Source organism: Chiloscyllium plagiosum, unplaced genomic scaffold (genome assembly GCF_037043375.1).
Source record: "Chiloscyllium plagiosum isolate Xiang-an unplaced genomic scaffold, Cpla_swu_hap1 HiC_scaffold_11, whole genome shotgun sequence".
In the NCBI taxonomy this organism is placed as follows: domain Eukaryota; kingdom Metazoa; phylum Chordata; class Chondrichthyes; order Orectolobiformes; family Hemiscylliidae; genus Chiloscyllium; species Chiloscyllium plagiosum.
The window spans coordinates 30,372,469-30,398,078 of record NW_028270149.1 but is presented as its reverse complement, the minus strand read 5'-3'; the positions used below and the strand labels follow the sequence as shown (position 1 = coordinate 30,398,078).

General features: G+C 39.6%; 1 protein-coding gene across 2 annotated transcripts; it reads left to right on the top strand.

Annotated features, from left to right (window-relative positions):
- Positions 1-25,361, top strand: LOC122557334 (gap junction alpha-3 protein-like). Of its 2 annotated transcripts, none has more exons than XM_043704931.2 (2): positions 1-32; positions 21,894-25,361. In XM_043704931.2, the coding sequence occupies exon 2, from the start codon at positions 21,900-21,902 to the stop codon at positions 22,971-22,973; it is 1,074 nt and encodes a 357-aa protein (XP_043560866.1). In that variant the 5' UTR covers positions 1-32; positions 21,894-21,899; the 3' UTR covers positions 22,974-25,361. The 2 variants fall into 2 exon arrangements, with proteins under 2 accessions (XP_043560866.1, XP_043560869.1); XM_043704934.2 differs by lacking the exon at positions 1-32 and adding an exon at positions 172-318.
- The last annotated feature ends 249 nt before the right edge of the window (positions 25,362-25,610 follow it).

Below are 25,610 nucleotides of genomic sequence, written 5' to 3'. Positions count from 1 at the left end.
CAGACCGAGCCGGATCACTCAGCAGCCAGCAGGTGGGTTCATGTGTGCGGTAAAGTAGGGGCAGGGGAGCAGAGGGGACAGCGTTTGTGCGCAGATTTCTTTCTTGTCCGGTTCCTGTTCAATAGCTGCAGAAACTAGCCGGAAAGAATATCGCTTTTGCGATTAAAGACAGCTCGTTAAACTGAAGCTGAGGATCAAAGGATCGATGAGATTCGAGAAATAATTGTCAAGTAGCCAGGGAGAGTACCAGGAGAGACTGGCTGCTGTGAGATATATCCAAGTGATCTGCTTGGAATAAAACCAGCCTCTGGTAACAAGGTAATAAGGTCACTGTTATCTTTATGACTGTTTTATTTCTCCGTTCGAAGCGTTTATTGCGCCCGCATTGCGGGAACATCCCCAACATGAGTGGTTAACGAATGACCTTTATTCATTTTCAGGAGACAGCAGCCACTTCCATGAAAAATGTCAAAGCAGACCTTTTTGACAGAATGGGGCTTTTTTTTTAATTTGAACAAATCAGTTTGCCGGTTAACTGCAACTATTCATCCAATGTTTAGAAACAATTAGAACTGTCGGAGTGTTACACAGGAAGCAAGTTTTATTTAAAGAAAGTTCCGCTCAAGCAACATTTCCTCGCAGTTTGTGGGACAAGGTGAGTTAATGTTGTTCCAGGGACTGTCAACTTCTCGACAGTTCAGGCCAGGGCGATGGTAAACATTTTATCCGTGAGGGTCTCCAGTGTTTAAGGGCAGTGAATATAATCTATGTGTCACAGCCAGACACTGGGCAGAATAGGATTCTAGTCCTTGTATCTCAGTCAAACAAATTAGTGATCCAGCTCCGATCCAGTCACACAATTTCACCTCCTGTGTTCTCTTCGGCAGCAAATGTACTAAAATGAGAACAATGCAGCTAAGTCATGATTGGAGGTGCCAGTGTGGGACTGGGATGTACAAAGTTAAAAATCACACGACACCAGGTTTATTTGGAAGCGCTGCTCCTTGATCAGGATTCCTAATGAACCTATTGGACTATAACCTGGTGTTGTGTAGTTTTTAACAATGCAGAGAAGGTTAGCGAGGATTGACCCGCAAATTCGTGAAGTGTTCCATAGTTTACAGAGCTCTGTGGCACAGTGGCAGGGTCCCAGTCTCTGGGTCAGAGGACCCGGGCTCAAGTCCCACCTGTGCTGGAAATGTCTCACAACGTGTCTGAACAGCAGAACAGGAGTAGGCCACTCAGCCCTTCAAGCCTGTTCCTCCGTTCAGTAAGATCACAGCTGATCTGTGGCCTTACTCTATATACCTGCTTCTGGGCTCATAACCCTTCTTAACAAAGATTATCGACCTCAGATTTAAATGGTTGATTTAAATGCTTACAATTTCACCTCTCTATTGCTGAATTCTCTCTCCAGCTCAATTCCTTAATTCCCCCTCCCCCCACCTTTTATTTCTGGTGCTCCATTTATGCACTTCTATTTAACTTTTTCTTCTTTTTCCATGTCCCTACTCCTCCTGTTTAGGATCTTGTTTCATACCGGTAGTGCTCCTGTCTCTGAGTCAAAAGGTCTGTGTTCATGTCCCACCTGTCCTTGAAATGAGTCATTACATGTCCTAACTGTCTTTTCCTGTTAGTGTTTGCAATCGTGGGTCAGAGAGTGTCAGCAACACTGGAGTTCGGTTAAATTAGTTAAGACAGCAATTACAGAGAGAATAAGCTGAACATTAAAAAAAACGCTTGAGTAGGCGAGAAGGTTAGTGTTACCAAGCCTAGTCCCAATCCAACTCGCTTGCCTCCAACACAGGCCAGTCAGAGAGCAGATGACCAAGCCACTCCATTATGCTGAGCAGCACTTGAAATGATGACGTTTATTGTGAAGAGCCAGGTTTGCTGAGCCAACCAGCTAAATCCAGGTGAGGAATCATAGTACCATACAAAAGATGAGGTTACACAACAAAAGATGAGGATTCAGCCCATCATGTTCATGCCGAATCTCCCACATGTTACAGTCCAAGAGGGACCAGGAAGAAGAAGTGTTGAACAACAGCAGGAACATTATTATGGAAGTGCTGTCTCCTCAGCCAGGAGGGTTAGACTAAGCTGTCCCCTATAATATAGTGGGATAGGACTCTTAAAGTGATATTCTGGATTAGTGGTGCTGGAAGAGCACAGCAATTCAGGCAGTATCCGAGGACAGGCAAAATCCAAGGACAGGCAAAATCGACGTTTCGGGCAAAAGCCCCTCATCAGGAATAAAGGCAGAGAGCCTGGAGCATGGAGAGATAAGCTAGAGGAGGGTGGGGGTGGGGAGAGAGTAGCATAGAGTCTGAATTACCTCGTTTTTACCTCTTAAAGTGATAGCCCACCATACTAACAAAAGACTCAATACCACAACTGCGTCCGATCCCTACATTCTTCCATTTTACTACCTCTTCAGCTGCTTATTCACATTGCTCTTGAAACCCCTAAATGAACTGCTTCCACCATGATTAGGGAGTGCTTTCCCTTCTGCTGTGTGAAAGTACAGAGTTCAGTTGAAAAACGTTCAAACGAATCCAAGGCTGAATATCAAATACTGTAAGTGATTAACCAAGTCTTTTCAATGAATATCCAGTTGAATCTGTATCCTAGGAAAAATCACTGAGTGTTGAACAGAATGTAGAATTCAGATCATCTCTTTTCCTTAGCATGAGGGATCCTAAAACAATTTGTAGTGTTATTAGTTCTACTCCTGCTAACTCAGTAAGCTAGAGATAGGAATGGGACCACCCCAAATGTGTAGCTTAGTTTTACGGCAAACAGTGAGATAGTCCATTTATAATTAACACAGCTCATCTAATATATATTTAGTTTACACCAGACTAAATTAATTTGCCCTAAAAACAAGACTAATGATGTGATTACAACAAAATGCTACCGATAATATTTGTTCACTCTCCCCTGAACAGTTAATAACAAGACACCATCTTGATAAGATGTTCCACCTGTCAATAAATTTCAAATCTCATATGATTAGAGAATAATGACAATAATCATGTATGTGCATAGCACTTTGAAATATGATTTCTATGCAAAAAAGGAAGAAAATAAAGATCTACATTTATGTAGCATCTTTTAAAACTCTGTAATATCCCAAAGCACTATTTGGCTAATTCAGTATCTTTAAAATCAAGAAGCAAGAACTGTGGCAGACAATTTGCGCATGAAAAGTTCCCATGCATAGAAATGAAATAAATGACCTGTTTTGGATGTTGGTTGTAGGACTCCTCAGGAGAGCTGGAGGGACTGATAGGACCCCAGTTAGAAATTCCGCCTGAAAGATAACACCTACTGATGCAGGATTTAAATGCCAACCTAGACTCTGTGCTCAAACCTTTATGGTGGGATTTAACCTACATCCTTTTGACTCACAGGTACTACCTTTGTGCCAATTGAATTGAATTGAATTTAATTTAATTAGCTTTCTTGTAATATGTACTCAAATGAGTACAGTGAAAAGTTTATAAGTTGCCGATTACAGTGCTGTCTTAAGTACAAAGGTACCGAGGTACAATTCTTAGTTACAGAATAGAGAAATTAAGAAAAAAAAGTTTGATTAGCGATACACAGTACGACCATAGGTCAGAAAAAACAAGAAGCAAAGTTAAAAAGACAAATGTCACTATTTGAGAATTGCTCCTAACCAACAATAAGATGAACATGGTGAAACTTGGTTATTTGTGAAGATTATGTCAAGGATCATTATAGAGTGAACAATAATCACATAGCAATCAGAAGATACTAAGGCGGATTTTTGAATGAGAAGATTTTGAATTTTCATCACAGCATGACAATAATAAACTCTGAAAGTAGAAACTATTCACTTAACTCATTTTCAACTATTCACCTCATCCTGTATATGATAATTGAGATTACTATATTATAGTCAGATATCAAACAAATGCTTGAGACACAGGATTGAATCTTTTCATTCACTGGATTACGTAATTTAGCAATACAGGACCTCATCATTGTTTGCAGGCTTCAATACAACTTCAACATGTGACTAAGGCTGGTGTCAGGTAGAAAATACAATTGAGAATCAAGCCTGAATATTAGAGTTTAGAGGGGAGGTGAAAAACTATTGAGAAAAAAATGGTGGAGTATTAAAAGAGACTGACAGCTAACATAAAAGGGAACCTCAAAGTTTACTACAGGCATATGGACCATGAAAATGTATTAAAAGGAAGGATATGGCTGGTTAGAGACTAAACAGGAGTATTACACATGAAGGTAGTGGCCATAGCTGAGGTATTAAATTAGTACTTCCCACCTGTCTTTACTAAGGAGGAAGATGCTGCATGAATCCTGGAAGAAAAGGAGGAAATTCAGTCACTAGAAAGATTTACAACTTTGAAGGGAAAGAGATTGGGAATGTCTGAATTTAAAATTGAAAACCCTGGCAATAGATTAGGTAGTGTCAATTTATCTGGAGAATTGCAAATGTTATACTTTTGGTCAAATAAAGGTAAGCCCAGCAACCACAGCACAGTCAGGTCAACATTGATTGTTGGGAAACAACAATAAATAATGATTTGGAAGAAATTAATAGCCTCATGAACAAATTATGGTTAATTAACAAAAGTCAGCATGGATTTTGCAAAGGAAATACAAATTAAAGTAACTTGCTGGAGATTTTTGAGGAGGGAGCAGACTTGATGAGACCAATGCAGCTAATGTGGTGTTTGTGGGCTTCCAGAAAAAGGTTTGATACAGTGAGCAAAGTTATGGCTTAGTACATCATGGCTGCAAACTTGGCGAGTGACAAGAAACAGAGAGTAATGTTAATGGATGTTCCTTGAGCTGGGTGAAGATTCATGTTGGCATTTTCCAGAGATCAGTGTTGGGATCCTTACTTTTCCTGATATATACTAATGACCTGGATCTTAATATGCAGAATTCGTGGGTGATACAAAATTTAGAAGTTTGCAAACTGTGATGAAGGTGGTTTAGAATTTTAACAAGAAGTAGAAAATTTGATGTAAAAGGTAGACAAGTGGCAGATGAAAATTAATACAGAGGAATGTGAAATGATCCATTTTGGTGGGAAAGGCATGAACAGATGATTTAAAACCAAAGGGAACAAATTTAAAATGGGCACACAAGCAGAGGAAACTCAATATATGCGTGTGTAAGTCATTAAAGCTGGCAGGAAAGATTGAGAGCAGTTAATAAAGGATAAAATATTCTGGTTTAACAGGGGCAGAGTGTACAAGAGCAATAAGGTTATAATGGACTTACATGAAATATTAATTCAGCTTCAAATGGAACATATATCCAGTTCCAGGAACCACATTTCAGAAGCATGTGGAAGCATTGCAGAGAGTCGAGATTCTGTTGCTGGAAAAGCACAGCAGATCAGGCAGCATCCGAGGAGCTGGAGAATCCTGATGAAGGGCTTATGCCTGAAACATCGATTCTCCTGCTCCTCGGAAGCTGACCTGCTGTGCTTTTCTAGCAACATACTCTCAACTCTGATCTCCAGCATCTGCAGTCCTCACTTTCTCCTCCGTGTTGCAGAAAGTACAGACATACAAAATAGGAGCAAATGTAAATCATTCAGCCCTCGAATCTGCTCCATCATTCAATAAGATCATAGCTGATCAGTCTTTGTTTCAAATTTCTCATTCCGAATTAGCCTGATAACCCTTGATTCAACTGCCTAACAAGAATCTATCCAGCTCTGTCTTAAAGATATCCAATAGCCGTATCTTAAAGGTACACTGCCTGCTGGGTTTGGAATCTATGGAATAATACAACACAACCAATCACATTAAAGGATTTTCACAGATCACCAAACAGAAAAGAAAAGCAGCAAAATAATTTTAAAAACACTGAAACTGATTATTTAGAACAAATTGACCACTGGAACATACCTATGAGGTAAAGAGAGAAGCTAAAATATTCTGAATATTTAAAAATTGAACATGTACTTATTAATCATTTAACAGCATTCCATGATTACAAACTTATTTCAGGGCCATTTTTGCTATTATGTTTCAATGTAATTTATGCAGTCTCTAACAATGGCTTGGGTTGGGGAAGTCGACATTCTCACTGATGTCAGTGTGTCTTGAAACCCTGGATAACAGATTGCACCTTGAAGATGTCAGGATGCTGCAGTCAGTTTCAGAGGGGTGGTAGAAGATTTCACTGCTTAACAGAAGCATACATCCAAAACATTTACTTGGCATTAACTTTAAACATATTCTTTAGTACAAGTTGCATAAAAATACAGTAAAAGATCCTGTAAATGTAGTAATGCTTGGCCTGCAAGTAAAAATGAGTACATATCATTGTTGACATGAACATGTCAGTGTTGATATTTGAATGGCACATTGCTAACTAGAATTAAGCTGGATTAAAAAAAGGCCAGGTTACAATATACAACCTCAACTGGAATGGATCCCAGTTAAAAATGGATGACATTTAACATTGTGAACCACAGTTGGACAGCTGGCCAGCACTAATCATGAATAGCAGATACTTTGCAAGACATCAGAGAGTGACTGTTGCCAAAAGGAACAGAGTCGGAATCAAAGATTTCATGAAATGAATTGGACAAAAAATAAAAACTCACAGGAGCACTTAAGATATGGTGTTGCTTGACATTAATAGCGATCAGGTGACCCTGAAGAATTAAAGACTTCAGCATTAAAGCATTGGGGAAGCAGCAGCCATTTTTTAATATGTCAGTGTCACAACTGTAATATTTGTTGCAGAAGTTGGAATTTTGTGATTGCGACAGGCCTACATAACACATGGTGTTTGCTTCTTAGATTTGCTACCTTCTTACCTCAGCTTTAAAAAGAATATTACCAATTTGTGAGTGGAGGCGGGTGGTGGTGATGGTGAAGTGATGAGTGACTATATCATATAGCATGGAATCCCTACAGTATGGAAACAGGCCCTTCAGCCCAACAAGTCCACACCGACCCTTGGAAAAGTAACCCAGCCAGACCCATTTCCCCCACTCTACATTTACCTCAGACTAATACACCTAACCTACACATCCCTCAATATTATGGGCAATTCAGCTTGGCCAATTCACCTAACCTACACATCTTTGGATTGTGGGAGGAAACCAGAACACTCTATAGATCATGAATCTGTTACAACACTTAAACATTTAACACTGCAGCATTGTTGCATGTTATTTCATTGAATGATGCTGAAATTGGATCACCAATGAAATTGATTTAAAACTTTCTCACTAAACAAAGTCATCTTCTATTTCGACAAATTAATGTTAATCTATCTTTTTAAAGATTCTATTAGTTTTCCTGGCAGGTACTGGATGTTTCAGATTTAACATTTTTTAAAAAGAAGGTTTCATTGTCTAAAGTGTTGACATGGTCAAGGATTCTAGAGGACACAGACTAAAATCATTCCTTCCCAACTATTGTTCTAAAGAAAAGCTGTAAACAGCACAACCTGCTGTCAAGGAAGCCACTGCAGCACCAAGTGCCTGTTTCCCAATATCCCAATTAACGGAAAGCTATAAAAAGAATTCAATGGCTTGTAGAGGATATCTGCGAAGGAAGCTATTATTGTGCAACTACCATCTCCTATTCACTACCCGTTTCCCTATCTCACATTCAATACATAGAATTGTTCAGGTGCCATTCTTGATCAACTTTTATTTTGTAAATTATTTCCACCACCTGCACGTTTGTCTCTAAGTCACTGACTTAGAAATATATCACCATTCCTTCACTGTCACTGGATCAAAATTCTGGAAGTCCCTCTTGAGGGCATTGTGGTTTTATCTATACCACGTGGACTAACCCTACCACAGTGGTTCAAGAAGGCAGCCCACTATTACCTTATCCTGGGAGCAGTCAATAAATGCTAGCCTACTAGTGATCCCCACATCCCAAGAATTTTTTCAAAACTTCAGATGTTCCTTCCTTTTCCTGTTCAGCTATAAGAGCAAAAAGCCTCCTCCAATTAGAAGAATATATAGCCTGGCTTTCAACAGCTGTTTTGCTTATCAGACAATGCAAAGTGCAGTGTTATGAGCTGAAGCAATATTATTAACTAACATGAATCAAAAAACAACATAAAACACTTTACGAAGGGAATTACCTCTTGCCCATGTTTGATTTCATCTGTGCTCATAGTTGTTGATTTTTCAAAATGAATTTCATAATGATTCCATTTGAGCTATACTTGTACCATACAAGTGCAAATAAATATCTAATTTATGAATATTTCATGTGTTATTGTCAAATGACTACATTAGAATATTGGAAGATAGAAATGAGAAATAAAATACTGTCTATGAAACTTATATTATTGTTCAGGTCATTGTGTAACTACCCAGAACCATTTGCATCTCGCTCCTGTCTTAGTGCTGATTACATTTGTCTACTGTTTGGTAAATTAAGAATCAATTCATCTTCCTTTTAAGTATTTTAACCTAATCTGCATTTATTGCAGCTCAGTGTGGTAGCTATATAACCTCCAGTTCTAACTTCAGATTTATCAACTGAAAATGCAGGCACGGGTTTTTGTGGAGACTCAGTGGTCCTTTAAAAACTGATGAGTGGGAACAAGATGTGGAACAGCACACATGAATCAAATGGCCATTTGAAATCGGTTGAGTTCAAACACCCAATTATGCTGTCATAAGATACTTGATTTGCAATGGAGCAGCCATGAAATTTTGTAGGAGACATAAATGCTTATGAAGGCTGGAGACGGTCTGTTAAACATCAAAGTGTGAAATTATTTAAATCCTTAGCCTTTTAAAAAGTTAAAAAAAGAAATCAATTGGCTGTTTGCTGAAGTGAGAGTTGAAAAAAATCTGTTCAAGAGCAGTAATTGTTTATTGAAATTTCATATCATGATGTCATTATTCATGCTTGGGTACTTTCCACAACTAATAATTATCTTAGCAAGAAGCTTGTAAATTCATTTGATTGGAAATTTGATAGACAGTTCAAAAATGTGATTAAAAGATTAGCTGTCTTTGATGTGCGGATCAGAATGCAACCTTGCTTATTTTTTATAAAGCATTCATTACTTTGAATGGATTTAAGAGGAATAGGCTTTTATAAATCTGTGTTTTTTCTGTAACGCAGTGAAGGCTGTAATCAATGGCTAGACGTTAATTTTATTTAATCTCAACATGGCTCCTGAAATCTATCCATGGTGGCTACTGGGTGTGTTGGCAAATAGGGTGTAAGGGTTGTTTGTGGTAGGTGGGTTGACATGAGTTGGCATTAAATTGGCAGTGGTGCTCTAAAAGGGCTATGAGATGAATAGGTGTCATGGGCTGGCATGACATTAGCATGGAGGTGTCATAGGAAGTTTATTCAGGATGGTGTGATGTGATGTGAGAGATGAAAGTTGTAGGGCTTAAATTTTATGAAAACAACTGTCAACAAAGTCTGAGATAATTGAAACCTTTAAAAAGACAGCCTTGGCACTTGGCAGCCTATTGTCAGGCCTGACGCTCTCCTATAACTACCTCTTCCACAGCAAAGATCCCATCATTCAAGATATTTCTTACAAGGCATGTGTAGTGAGCTGGGAAAATCTGGTTTTGTTTCATTGTAATTCCATCGATACACATTCGCAACTCTGATGTTCGAAAACAGGATCTCACAAAAAAAGTGTTCAGATAATGTCATCCAATGATTCAGAACTACCTCTGACATAGGACTTGTGACATGCCAAATAGCATGATGTTCTATTTTTCCCATCTTGTATCATTTGTTCACACATTGTCAACTGTTTAATCCTGGTCCTCATATGAGTGGCATTGGTTAAACTGCAAGTTCAACATAACACTATCTCTCCTCCTGACTACTCAGTGGCAGGATCCTTCCTCCCATTTTAATCACTCATCATTTTTTGACACAAAGCCACCTCGGGAGTTGGTCCTAGAATTTTTGTCAAATTGAAAGTATGACATTTCAAGGAGCTCTGAAGCATAAATGAGAAAGTATTTGAATATCTGAAACTTAAGCTGCATTCCAACTCTATGGCTATTGAACAAAGACGAGAAAGATCCTTTTGGCTTTAATAAAATTAATTCACGGGAGATGGGCATTGCTGGCTGGCCAGCATTTATTGTGCATCCCTAAGTGCCTACAGGCCAGTTAAGACATTGACATTGTCTGTTATCCTAAAATCTGGGACTTATTCATTCATGGGATATGGGCATTGCAGGCTGCGCAAGCATTTATTGCCCATCTGCAGTTGCTTTTGAGAAAATGGTGGAGAGCTGCCTTCTTGAACTGCTGCAGTATATGTGCTGCAGATTGACCCACAATGCCAATAGGGAAGGGAGTTCCAGGATTCTCCCCAAGAAACACTGAAGGAATGGTGATGTATTTTCAAGTTAGGATGATGACTGGCATGGAGGTGGTGGTGTTCCTATATATCTGCTGCCCTTATCCTTCGCAATAGAAAGTGTCATGAATTTGGAAGGTGTCATCTAGGGAGCCATGGTGAGTTTGCGCAATGCATCTTGTATATAAACACCTTGTTGTTTGAAAAGTAATAAAGTGGCACCATCAGGACTTTGTGGACCAAGGGTAAGGAAATTTGTAGAGGTATGCCTTGCTGTTGACAAAACTTGAAGATGAAAGGTATTAGATAAGACTCCTGGCCTACTCTGCGTAGACAAAGAACAGTATATTGTGGAATTATGCAACTACATAATGTGACACTCCTTTATTTGCTCATGGGACATGAATGTTGTGGGCCAATAATTTTGCTCATCCCTAGTTGCCCTTGAGAAGATGATGGTGAGTTGTCTTCTTGAACCACATCAGTCCTTGTACTGTAGGCAGACCCACAATGCCATTGGAGGGGACGTGTAGGGAGCGATGTCAACACCTGCAATTGTGTAAGACATATCTTTGTCATATCAACTCCTTAAAGTGAAACTTATCTTTTTTATTTGAAGTATCATTTACTGGTTAATTCATGCACAATTTGCACTGGTTCTGATTCACGTTAAAGTAAAATTTACATAAGTGGAAATTGTTGGTAATTTATTCATTTGAAATATTCATTCATTCAGAAAATTTGGTTATTTTGGTTCATGGTTTACCCACGGTAATTGTAACACTAGGCAAAAAAACACTGGTCAAAAAATATCTTTAGGATTATAACATCTGATGGATTACTTATGCTTTCTGTTGTCTTGTTGGTTCACAAGGAATTCCGTTGTTCTCTTCCTCATTATAAAAGTGAGATTGAAGAGATTTTAATTTGTCTTGTATTTGCCATTTACTGGAACCAACTCCAAACTTGGAGTAAAATATTTGCTAGTTCTGCAAAGAAAATTCTAATGTTGTGATTAATTCAACCATTAAGAAAGTACAAGAAAACTGGGAAAAAAAGTTAGGTTAATTCAGCCCGATAATGACAGTCCTGAATTACTGCTATCAAAATTAGCTAATAAAACTGAATTACTTCATACATTGCTCCAGCTTCTACTTAAGTATCAGTACTAAGTCATTTAAAAACAGAATGTTAACATCTGCATGGACAAATTAGACAGGCTGGACACATTGGGGGGGTTTCAGCTGAAGAAACAGTGAGAGTTTATGCTGCCTCTTTAAGGGAAGGCCAGCTGTATCATGTGTTCCTTGGGCAATGGACAGGCCAGGAGTCCTCCAGAACCCCACCTGCCAGAAAGCTGCCTTTCTGTTAAAGCACAATGAGGGAAGCAAAGGCTGCTATATGTAAAACACTCAAATGAGGCCTGGGATCATCACCAGATCCCACTCCAGAGGTGAGTGATGGCAAGAGGGGAAGACTGGCGGTTTGAGGGGAATCAGCAGCAACATGCATGATTCTCCACCCTCCTGATTTTGAAACCTTCGATCAGGCACAGGGTTGTTTGTTATGCTTCCCACCAGAAGTACCCTCTGCCCATCTCTAGGTTCATACATTTTCATCACTTGTGGTTGGATACTTGAGTTAGATGTCATTGTGGTATTTTAATGTCTGTGCTAAAGGGACTTGCTGAAAGTAGAGAAATACTTCTAAGTAGGTATTAATTTACCACCTTAAGGGTCTGAATTCATAATAGAACCAGAAGGTCATCCACAGGCCTTCCTACCATGGACATAATCAGAATGGTGGAGGGAATTTGGTGCAGACACCACCCTCAACCTTCCATTTGATTAAGAGAGCCCCCAGAGGAAATTAGACATGGGAGAGGGCACCACCTATTCACTTCTGAAGATGTTAAGCAAACATCCATCGATACTGGCATTGAAATATCTGCTCTAACAAATCTTGTACTTTAACACAGAAATGATATTCACACCAAATATCAGATGGAAATTACTAAATGGGTATTGAATGAATCAGGCCCTTTCAGTGTCATCCACTAACTCTAAAACAGAAGAGCACAGGAAGGGAAATGTTAACAGAAGGGATGTCTAGTATTTTAAAAGGAAATGAATACTGCGCTTGTGATGATTAAATGATAAAGAGTTCTAAATTTGAAAGTGGAACATTGTGACTCAGTCATGATGGACCTTGTGATTCTTAGCCTCATAATCTGCTCTTTGTTTCAAATAATGTGCTTTCGTGTGAACAGTTTAATCGAAAATTAGATTTTCTGCCTTTCGTACAGCAAGGCCTTAATGTTCTATCACACACATATATAATATATATATAAAAAGGATAGCATTAATGTACCCTGTGTGCATTCAGTGAGTGAATAATTTTTGACAGATGGTAGTGAATGTGTCTGTATTCTTTAAACCTATGGCAACTCAATCTGTAATATCTGTTTCTAAATGATGGTTTAACACAAAGTAGAATTCCAGTGCTAAAAGGACACTTTGTTTTTGGGAAATCATGGATTATTCACAACGACATACCAAATAGTTGCATAAGCAAATTATACAGACTAAACCCGTTCCCAAACATGTGCTAATCTTATTTGGGACAGAAATAAGCGCAAAGTTGAACTAAGCGTGTCTCACTAACTAGATGGAAAATTGGTACTTAAATGAAAGCAAAATGCTATGGATGTTGGAAATCTGAAATAAAAATAAAAGTTCTGGAGAAACTCTGCAGCTCCAACAGCAACTGTGAGAGAGAAACAGAGTAAGTGTTTCGAGTCCAGTACAGCTCTTCTTCAGAAATAAAAGGATCTGGAAAATGGTGGTTTTAGGCTGTTAACAGAGAGAGGAGGAAGAGCAAGTTAAACAGATTGTGAGCTTGACCAGACCAAACTACAATGTTGGTGATAATGGTGGTAAAGGAGTAATAGATATGTAAAGTAGGTGTGAAAAAGAGAAAATAGGCTTGAACTGCTGGGAACAAAGTCAATAAGACAAAACAAAACATGGCTGGGGCTATATGGAAGATGTATAGTAGAGTACCTACAGATAGAGTAGAGATCATAGAGTCATAGAGATGCACAGCATAGTAACAGACCCTTCGGTCTAACTCATCCTAACCTAATCTAGTCCCATTTGCCAGCCCTTGACCCATATTCCTCTGAACCCTTCCTATTCATATACCATCCAGATGTTGTTCCACAAAGCACTCACCCCATCTATCTTTGATCTTGCCAATGTAAAGGTCACTATCACTGTCTTTTGTCTTTTGGTCTGGGCACACTCATCATTGTTCCTCCTTCCATCTGTCAACAGTATTAAAAAAACACCATTTTCCAGCTCCTTTCAGTTCCAAAGAACAGTTAACTCTGTTTCTCTCTCCTCAGATGCTGCCAGACCTGCTAAGTTTCTCCAGGACTTCATATTTTATTTTGGAAATCAGAGTCCTAAACCTTATTAAATTGCCTGTGAAACAAAGAATGGGATATAAGTGCTTGTCAGCTTTGATTGAGAGGTTTGCCACTGTATCCTAACAATGATTACTAATGCTCACAAATGAAGTCTGGCCAATAGGCATAGTGTCCAAGAACAGATTACACCCATATGTGTGCCCTACCTATTTTTGAAAAAGCAGCAAAAAGTGGCAAGTCCATTTATCTGTGGTTGGTAACTTGATAGGGTGAAAAAAATCATTTCACAATGAACTTACATAAATAACATTAAAATAACACAACAACACATGACTTGTTTGATGCATCTCTTTTTCCAGATCCTGAATAAACTGACAACATCCAGTTTCATGAAGAGACTACCTCTTCAAATTTATATAATTAGCGCAACTATAGTTAACAAATCAAAAGTGGCAACTACATTAGCATTTAAAAATATAGTGATATTATAATCCAATGACAGGAAATAAGATTTTAAGTTCAGCAGCAGACTTTATAACTTTGCTGCCAATGCACAAATGCAGTCCAAGTTCCAAATAAAACATTGGACCAGGTTTGTTGTATGGAGAAAATGGTTGTGTGACATGAGATACATAGATAAGCTTGAGTGTTTGATACAGTCAATGAGAACTGACTTGGAACATATTTCGTAGAGGATGGCAGTCAGGTTAGATTGTATGATATAGAAAATAACTCATGGTCTGGAGTAAGCTACGTAAAGGATGAATGAAAAGGAATTGTACAAGGACTTCGGACGTTGACTCTTCACAATCATTAATCATGGCATTTGTAGCTGATGTGCAGCAGAGTACAAGAAGGTATTTACATTGTTTACATTAACCTATGTAGGACTGCTTTCTGATGAGTGGTAATTTCACATAGATTACCGCTCCAGCCTTTCTGTTTTACAAAAGAAGGGAGGTTGGGAGATCAGGAGGTCAGTAGATCTGACAGGAGAGCTGTACTTCCGTTGTGACAGATCTCTTGTTTCAGTGAGCTGTCAGAGAGAGGCAATCCATGCACCATTCCGTAGAGATCATTCCCTCTGCGATTCCCTCATTAGGTCCACACCCCCCACCAACCCACCCTCCACACCCGGCACCTTCCTTTGCCACTGCAAGGGGTGTAAAACCTGCACCCCCTCACTTCTGTCCAAGGCCCCAAAGGATCTTTTCACATCCAGCAAAGATGTTCCTGCACATCCATCCACCTCATCTACTGTGTCTGTTGCTCTCGATGTGGTCTCCTCTACATTGGGGAGACAGGATGTCAACTCGCAAAGTGTTTCAGGGAACATCCCTGGGGGACACGCACCCAACAACCCTACTGCCCTGTGGCCGACCACTTCAACTCCCCATCCCACTCCACCAAGGCCTCCTCCATCATCAAATCCAAGCCACCCAATGACTGGAAGAAGAATGCCTCATCTTCCCCCTTGGGACCCTTCAATCACACGGCATCAATGTCAACTTCACTAGTTTCCAAATCTCCTCTCCCCCCACCTCATCCCAGAATCAACCCTCCAACTAGGCGCCACCTGCTTGACCTGTCCCACCTGTCCATCTTCCTTCCCATCTATCCGCTCCGCCCTCCCAACTGACCTATCAAAATCACCTCTCACCTGCACGCACCTATCGCCTTCCCAGCTACCTTCACCCCAGACCCACTCTCAGCGTCCTATTTATCACTCAGCCCCCATCCCCCCCACATTCTTGATGAAGGGCTTATCCCCAAAATGTCAATTCTCCTGCTCCTCAGGTGCTGCCAGTGCAGACATTTTGACCCCAACTTCATAGCAGCCAGCTGTCCTATTCTGAAATTGGACATTTCTGTAAACTATGTGATAGCTGCTATTGAACTGTAGGTACGTAAAGTAAATGTGATGTTAGGGTGCTGGAGGTTAGGCTGCTGGATGAGTATGGGGGTGGCATGCTGGATGGTAAGGGATAGGGTACCAGTTGGGTAGGGTGTAAAATGGGAAGGGTGGAGGTTGCCAGGATGCAACTTGGTAAGGAGGCTAGATGAGAGATGCAGCGTTTAGGGAGGAGGTGGTTCAGAGAGTTTGTAGTGGTAGGGAGGAGATGTCAGTTTAAATCTAGTAGGGGTAGGGGCACGAGCTTGGTCCATTCCAGCATGGGGGTGGCTGGCGGTCAAGTCTTGTCAGGTATTCTGGAGTCCAATGGGGCGGGCATGAAAGTCAGATTTGGCAGCGGGGTTCTAGATGGAGGATGTGAGGCTGGGAAGGGAGGGTAGATGAGGGGCCAGTAGGGTCTAGTGGTGGGGAAGTGGGGCAGAGCACAGAGGAAAGGAGTTGGAGGATGTATCAGGTCAGAATCTCAGTGTGTAAAGGGTCTGGGGGAGTTTGGGGTATATGAGGTAAGTATGGAATGTATTGAATAGTTACTAGACTATTAAGTATGTAGTCTAACTTTTCCTGACTAACTATTTTACTTAATTTCATCAGAACTCTCAAATTATCTGATTTAAATCAAGACTTTTGGAGTCTTCCAGGAATAGAGAAGTTGCCCAACAGAATCTTCAACTTCTCAGGCAATCCCTTCGGAATATGATACTCTGGGAATTCCATGTGCGACTTCCCTCTACACTGGAATAACAACTACCTGGCAATCAGAAAAATTCGACCATAATTTAAGGCAATTACTTTCATTTGTACCCTGAGAGCTTTTGTAGAGTAAGGGAAGACACATGTTCAGTTTGATTGAGAAAATGTCTTTCTCAAAGATAATAAACATGAATTATTCAAATTCTTTTCTTCAAAATCACAACCATTGCGTAGATCATACTGTAATGTACAAGAAGCTAGATTAGAGTGGTGCTGGAAAAGCACGGCAGTTCAGGCAGCATCCGAGGAGCAGGAAAATCGACGTTTCGGGCAAAAGCCCTTCATCAGGAATAGAGGCAGAGTGCCTGCAGGGTGGAGAGATAAATGACAAGAAGGCCAATTGTATGTTGGCTTTTATTACAAGAGGTGTTAAATATAGCAGTAAAGATGCCTTACTTCTTTCCTTACAATATTTTTGCCATCGATGGAGTGCAACAGAGGTTCACCAGCCTAGTTCCTAGGACAATCCTTTCATCCTATCAGAAAAGATTAAATAAACAGAACGTAGTCTTTGGAGTTTAGAACAGTGACAGGTGATCTCATTCAAACGTACAAAATTATTAGAGAGATGGACAGGGTAAATGAAAGAAGGATGTTTCCCCTGGTTGTGGTGTGTGAGGGTAGAAGAGGGGAATCTAGGACCAGGGAACAGTCTGCCATCCAATTCTCTATCCATGCACTTTAATTTTACAGGGAAAACTAGAGGGCATAGGTTTAAGGTGAGAGGGGAAAGATTTAAAAGGGACCTATGGGGCAACTTTTTCACACTGAGAGTGATGCATACATGGAATGAGCTGCCAGAGGAAGTGGCAGAGGCTGGTACAATTACAACATTTAGAAGACATTTGGATAGGTACATGGATAGGCAAGGTTTAGAGGGATAGTAGTCAAATGCAGGCAAATGGGACTAGTTCCTTTTAGGAAACCTAGTTGGAATGGGCAAATTGGACCAAACGGCCTGTTTCCATTTATGACTCGTGTCTCAGAGCAGGGAGGAAGCCATTTCAGACTGAGATAGAGAATAGTTTTTTTTATTTGAGGCCATGAATCTTTGGAATTCTATGTCCCAGAGTGCTGTGGAGGCTCAGTCATTAAGCATATTCCTAAATTAAGCACATTGATAGATTTGAAAGCATTAATATCTTCACACATGAGGGGGTGGTACAAGAAAATGGTCACACGGCTGAAGGGTTGGAATATATGGTTGTCAAATTTGCTAACATCACAAAAGTAAGTAGGAAGGTAAGCGATGAAGAGAACACCAGGAAGCTAGAAAAAGATATAAATGGGTTAAATGTGTGGCAAAGATGTGGTAAATTAAGTATAATAAAAATGTGAAATTGTCCGTTTTGTGAAGAGGAATAAAACAACATAAATTGAGAGAGATTGCAGAGTTCCAAGACATGGAAGCATTTTGATATCCACATGTTTGAATTGCAAGTGCACAGGTATAGCTAGTAATTGGAAAAGCTAATAAAACATTATCATTTATCAAAAGAGAATTGGATACATAGAGTACTGATGAGACTGCATATGGAATTCTGTGCACAGTACTGGCCATGGTATGGCCTTCTATGTAAAGAAGGATGTAAATGCATTGGCGAAAGTTAGCGAAACCATCAAACTTTTGGAAAGTGGATATAACCATGCAAAGATAAGTAGCCAGTCAGATAATTGGTCAGAATATAAATAATATATTCAATAACGGAGAGCAGTGGAAAAGAGGAAGCCATGATGTCTGTTGTGGAAAAGATTGATTTGATTAGAATTGATTATTGAAGAGGTTACAGTTGTGCGCTTGAAAACTCTCAAAATAATCAGATAGTATCAACAGGGTTTGATCAAAGAGAAGCTATATTTAACAAATTTATTGGAGTTCTTTGAAGAAATAACATGTGCTGTGGACAAAGTGGAGCCGGTTGATGTACTTTATTTTGATTTTCAGAAGGCATTTAGTAAAGTGCCGTATCCAAAGTTATTGCAGAAATGAAAAGCTAATGGTATAGGAGGTAATATATTAGCATGGCTGTGATTCTAAGAGATTATTTCACCATTTCTCTTGAAATACTTCTGATCTTAGCACTGAATATTCTGAGGGCTCTTGCATTGAGTCCCAGGTTGGCGGGTTTCATATCCATCTGTTTCTCATAGGACAGCATTCTTCTGTAATTACCAATGAGTTATAATCACGGCATAAAAGCAGCATAGAGATTCTTCATATCTAAGAATAATAATTCAAAGTACCACTTTGTGTCAGCTTTAATATTCCAACCAAAAATATGAAAATAACCAAACATTGGCATGAAAGGTCATAAATGAATGTTTTTAGCCTATTTTACCTTATTACCATGTCTCTGCTCCTAATCATTTAAGATGGCTTTCTCAGATTATTGCTGAAATTAATTTTGTTGTCATCTGGTTTGGATAATGTCTGCTATCTCTCTACACCAGGGGCTGTATTGTGTTGCAGTCCTATGTTTACTTCTAACAATTTCTGCGACTGCAACTCCATTGTCTGAATGACCTTTTGTACTTTAATATTAAAAATTGTGCAGTTTACATATTTTAAAGCTTTATAATGCAGGATACTTCTCAACAAGAATTATATGGTGAAAGCTGTGCTATCCTTTGCATTTATTCGCAGTAACAGGGATTTAGATGTGCAATTATAAACATACACACAGTTGAAACTTTGCTCTTTAACATTTAATATAGTCAATGTGTTCAAAGTTTGTGAGAAGATTTGTAGCTCGGGTGCTCGTTGTTGTGGTTCTGTTCACCGAGCTGGGAATTTGTGTTGCAGACGTTTCGTCCCCTGTCTAGGTGACATCCTCAGTGCTTGGGAGCCTCCTGTGAAGCGCTTCTGTGTTGTTTCCTCCTGCATTTATAGTCAATGTGTAGGTAATTAGCCATTGTCTACAAAGACCAGAGGCATCTGACTCCATATGAGAATGACAACTAGTTATTTTACTTGATAGACTCTGCTCTGCATTAAGGAGGCAGGTTTCCATGAACTACCAAAGCAATTGCAGATATTGAACCTCTGTTGTTGGTGTCATTCTGCACCACAATCTACTTATCTAAGTTAACTGACCTCAAAACCATATCAATCACAATGTAAAATAGTCATGATTTGGAGTGCTGGTGTTGGACTGGGGTGGACGAAGTTAAAAAAAATCACACAACACCAGGTTATAGTTAAACAGATTTATTTGGAAGCACTAGCTTTCAGAGCACCACTCCTTCATCAGATGGTTGTCCAAACTATTGTTTTCAGCCTGATTTTAAAAATAACAGCAGAGTCTGTTCTAAGACAGAAAGGCCATCCTAATGTAATTGAACCAGGTGGAAGATTATTACGCAGCCAATAACTACACCTTGAAAATGGGGAAGAAAGATCCTCCTTCAATCTGTTGCAAATGCAAGTTCACCTGAGAGCTGACATCCTGCTAATTTGATTAGAGGATATCTCATGACATGCTTAGAATCTTCTGCTTTTACAAAACCTTCACTTCAGCTAAAAAGCATCAATTCATCTAAAGGAACTTCAGGCTGGCTATGAAAACAACTAAAATAGTTCCAAATTGTAATAATGCTTTCTTAAAGTTTATTTCTGTATGATTGTGTGAGAGAGAGTGAGAGAATATATGTGCGTGTGATTCATCACACTCTAAGCATGTCCGAGTGTGTGATGTTAGATAATCTTTAATATTTTTTAAATTCACAAAAACTTGTTGTTAATTGACTGAATTTGAACAAATTATTTGTAAAGAAAATCCATCAACTTCACACATAACTGGGCAGTAATAGAATGCATAAACTCTGCTGTGGTACTATTATCAAGGACAAAACATTGTAATCACTTCTCCATTTCTATGACTTAAAAATTGTCATCTAAGTATAATAACATTGAACAGCCAATGCGTTAGATTTTAAACACTCTTGGCAATTAAGATATCAGTGAAAGTTTTATATTAGAAGTATGGTAATGCTAGAATGATTGGAAAGGCATAGGCAGATCGATAATATGCAATGCATAAACAACAAATATAAGAATAATTGTGCAGCTGCCGTGAATTTAACCAGGTCCATTCCATCCAATCTTATTGATCTCCTCCAACTGCACATCACCACTCTGCTTCTGTTTCTTCGTGCTGTCATCATTGTTATTTCAACCAGATGCTATTTTCCTTTTGAAGTCCCTTCATAAACATTTCCATTGGTAGCATCTGTCCAGTGCTTTTAAAAATATCTCTTCAACCTTGAATTAACCTTTCTGCCCTGTTCCCCATCTTGGCAACAGTGACTGCTTTTGTCCACACTGCCTAGTTCTTTGGATTTTCTTGGGAAAAGGTAGATTAGTGTGAGCATATTTGGTTGTGTGTTTGCAGTGTTGATTTAAAACTGGAGGCAAAACTTTATTTTGCTCATTGTAATCACGTAGTGGGAACCATACAATTAAAGCAGTTATGTAGAATTAAAAACTGAGAATAGTGAAAACATTCAGCATCTCTTTGGAGAGAACTTTGCCAGTCCTAGAACCTCTGCCTAGGAGACAGGTGAGCTTGTAAAATGCACCCCCGCCCAATGCAGCTGTACCAATGGATAATTGGGCAATTTAAATAATTAAAGGTCATTTTTCTGCACCATTAGCAAACTGCTGATGGCAAAGCCACACCCTTACTACAAAGGTTGTTCAACAGCTGCCTCTGAGTAGCTTGGGTGGGGAATCAGGGACCCACTATTCAAGGAGGATTCCACCAATGACTAAATTCCTGACTGCTTGGTTCAGCAAAATGTACAACTTGCTCTCACTCTTGATGAGGGTGCCTCAAAGGGGAAACACCCTGGCATTTTCCTTGCTGATGTTCAGTGGCATTGCCAAGGCTACAGGGGTTCCAGTCTTTGATTGGGCTGGTAAAATGGGAGACCTGCCATGTAAGATGGGTTATACCTGAAGCATTGACTTCTCCACTTCCTGATGCTGCCTGGCTTGCTGTGTTCTTCCAGCCTCCTTGTCTATCTTGGATTCCAGCATCTGCAGTTTTTTTTGTCTCAGCCTACTTTACCTCCTCCACAAATCTGCCATCTTGTGAATGCCTCCTCCTTATAATATTGCAGGGATAGCCTCACATCCAAACTGAGCCTTCTGGCCAGGCTAAACATTCCCTGGGTATCTGGGCTTTTCCCCCACTGGGAAGATTCTGTCCAATGTTAAAGGTCAATGACCTTTCATCAGAACCACTTAAAACTGGTAAGTTCGTTTCTCGTATAGGATGCAGAAAATGGTCCCCGTTTTTGAGAAAATTCAGGGATAAATGCTGTGAGAAATAATTTTATCCAAAAAACAAACTGAGATGGAACGCCAAACATACTAACTTCTCTTTTTCTCTCTCTCTCCCCACTCACCAACCCCCCCTCACCCACCACCCACATTTCTCTGTTAACCTAATACAGGAAAGAATGGGAGATTGGAGTTTCTTGCAGAACCTGCTGGAAAGTGCCCAGCAGCACTCCACTGTGGTAGGGAAGGTGTGGTTAACGTGTCTCTTCATCTTCCGCATTCTGGTGCTCGGGACAGCCACCGATAAAGTCTGGGGAGATGAGCAGTCCTTCTTCACATGTGACACCAAACAGCCCGGCTGTCAGAATGTCTGTTACGACAGGATCTTCCCCATCTCCCACATCCGCTTCTGGGTGCTGCAGATCATCTTCGTGTCCACCCCAACCCTTGTCTACCTGGGCCATATTTTCTATCTGGTGCAAATGGAGGAGAAACGGAAGCAGAAGGAGAAAGAGAAGCTGAGCAGATACCTAGGTGGAGACAAGGAGGCATTGACACAGAATGCAGGGAACATTAAATGTCCATTGCTGGATGAACATGGCAAAATTAGAATGCAAGGAGCTCTTCTTCGTACATATTTGTTCAACATTATTTTCAAAACCATTTTTGAAATTGGCTTTATATTAGCCCAATATTATCTCTATGGCTTTGAGCTGAAACCTCTCTACAAGTGTAACTACCAACCTTGTACTAACCCCGTTGACTGTTATATCTCCCGTCCAACCGAAAAGACAATTTTCATCATATTCATGCTGTCCATGGCTTGCCTTTCACTACTTTTGAACCTAATTGAAGTATGTCATCTGGGTGTGAAAAAATTTAGAGATAGGGTCAAGGAAAATCATGAATCAAAGGCCTGTAAGCAAAATGGGGTGCTCTCACTTGAGGGAATGTGGCCCTCTGCCCCGAGTTACCAATACTTTTCCAACCATGGTGGACCACAGCTGGACAAGATGGAGTCAGGGTTCAGTGTCTCTCCCTTGACAGAAACAAACTCTGTGACCCAGCCTTACAATGGCAACAGGGCAACAAAGCAAAACCAAGACAACTTTGCTATGATGGATGACAAACAGGAGAGTCAGGAGGAGACAAGCGCACTTCCCAGTAGCCAAGTTTCTGTGACCAACAAACGGAAGAATAGTGACACGAGCAAACAGAGCAATCGGACCAGATCCGATGATTTAGAAATCTGAGTTTCTGACTGCTTACATGATGAGCCACTGACTAAAGAGATCATTCCACTTGAATTTCAAAAGAGAAGCTCACCCCAAAAACTGAATCCAGCCACCAATGGGAAAATTGTCAAAGTGTTAAATTGACCAACATGACAAAGTAGATACAAAGCTCTTACATCAACACCAGAATAAGGTGTCAGTTATATTTGATTTGATGCATTGCATTGTTAAAATCATTTGCTTTCTCCATATAAAAACATTAGTGTCAATGATATATAGAGCAAAATTGCTTTTTGAAAAAGGTGACATTTCAGAAATCCTTTGTTCCCATGATTTTATGTGGGAAAATCTGATATTCTCCCTGTTTTCGTTAACAAGAATGCTCAGTTCACATGGAGTTCAAAGGACTAAACTTTATTTAAAATTCCTATGAATCCTGAAACATTTATAGGGTTATTTTCATAATCAAAAAGGATTTGTGAAATTCCTTTATGTGAGGCAACTGGAATTTGTCATTTTTGTTACAATTAAATCATTGTTAATTATCAAACACATTAATGTACTGCCAAGCTTTGGCATAATTTCCATGATCATATATATATTGGTGGAAAACAAACTGATTCCCTAAAACTTTTCCAATGAAGATTGTGCCTCCTTGAATGCATAAATCATGAAAATGTTCAAGAATCGAAGAAGCCATTTGACCTAATCCAATAACCCCTTTTGATAGATATACCCTCCCTTCCCTCACAAACTTAATTTGCTTCATTCTTCAAATTCAAGTCTTATTGGACTGGCTCTTTCAGTCAGTAGTGAATAAACACAGTTGTCATTCATTACACTTAAATTTGACCAAAGACTCACTGGCATGTGGTTCTTATGGCATTATAGTAATCTTCCTACCTCTGAGCCAAGTATTTTGGGTTCAAGATCTCCATGCTAAGAAGTGTATCATAACATCTCTGAACTTTTTGATCATTAGGAAAAAAATAAACTCTCTGGGGGATTTTGCATTGATGCTTAGAAAGCTATTTTGATACAGTGGATCTGGAATTTGCAAAAATGAAGTAAAGAACTATTATTTCCTTAACTCATTGGAAACATGCAGAGACTAAACTAGGAACTGTCAGAACATAAAATAAAACGAAAGAAAGGAAATTCTGATTAAAAGTGAAAAATAAAAAAAACTGGAATATAATAATTTTAAAAATTCCTTTTTAATTTTATCAGTGTCCCAAAATTTTTTTAAATGGGAGTAAAAGTGAATTTTCAGGGCCAGAGAGGTTGTTTGATAATAATTGAGAATGAACAGGTCATTAAACATTGTTATACTAAAATGCACAAGCCTTTTTTTTTGTTTGTGATTATAATGGGTATCTACCATGTATGTACTGTAATTTCACATGATTCCATATCTTTTCAATTCCAAGTTTGTTGGCAAACCACTGTTCCAGAAAAGTGCCTGGAAAAGCAGAGTAACTCAGACAACAATATCTTCTTTCTGCACATAATCACAGATATGGAGTATCTGCAAGCAGTCTAATTTAATTTTCAATAGTGGTCAGTATCAATAGCCTTACGTTTCTCACTAAATCCAGGTCAATGTCTTTTGAACTTACAGGTACTTATGCTGTTTGTATAACAGCATCTGCCCTAGTAATTTATTCTCCACTTTGCTATTACCTTCCTACCTTCCACATGATTTTTCTTCCCGCCAGAACCGTTACACACACAGATTTTCCGCAGGATTGCTTGAGCACTTTTTTTATTTCGCCCAAGAATCTCGGTCAGCTCATGAATCCCAAATGGAAAACAAAAAAAACCCCAAAGAATTGTGGATGCTGGACGATGGAAACAAAATCAGAAATTGCTGGAAAAACTCTGCAGTAGTGAGTTCTGAAGAAATGTCACTGGACCCAAAACATTAACTCTGCTTTCTTTCCACAGATGGTCGTTGTAAGCATTGGAAGGGAAACGGATGAAATTCTGAAGGGAGCATGTAGGAAGTTAGGCAGGAATTTAAAAAGTAGCAACATCTGAATTACTCCCAGTGCTATGAGCTAGTGAAGATAAGAATAGGAGGATAGAGCAGATGAATGTATGGCTGAGGAGCTGGTGCAGGGAAGAAAGGTTCACATTTTTGAATTGTTGGAGTCTCTTCTGAGGTAGACGTGACCTGTATAAGAAGGACGGATTGCACCTGAATTGGAAGGCAACCAATATACTGGCAGGGAGATTTGCCAGAACTGCTCAGCAGGATTTAAACTAGTAAGGTAGGGGTGGGACCCAGGGAGATAGTGAGGAAAGAGATCAGTCTGAAACTGATACAGTTGGGAAAAGGGATAGATCAAACAGTTAAGGCAGCTAGGAACAAAGCAGAGAACAAGGTAAGACTGAAAAATTAAACTGCATTTATTTCAATGCAAGGTGCCTAACAGAGAAGGCAGATGCTGAAAATGTGTTGCTGGAAAAGCGCAGCAGGTCAGGCAGCATCCAAGGAGCAAGAGAATCGACGTTTCAGGCATGAGCCCTTCTTTAGGATTCCTGAAGAAGGGCTCATGCCCGAAACGTCGATTCTCCTGCTCCTTTGATGCTGCCTGACCTGCTGCGCTTTTCCAGCAACACATTTTCAGCTCTGATCTCCAGCATCTGCAG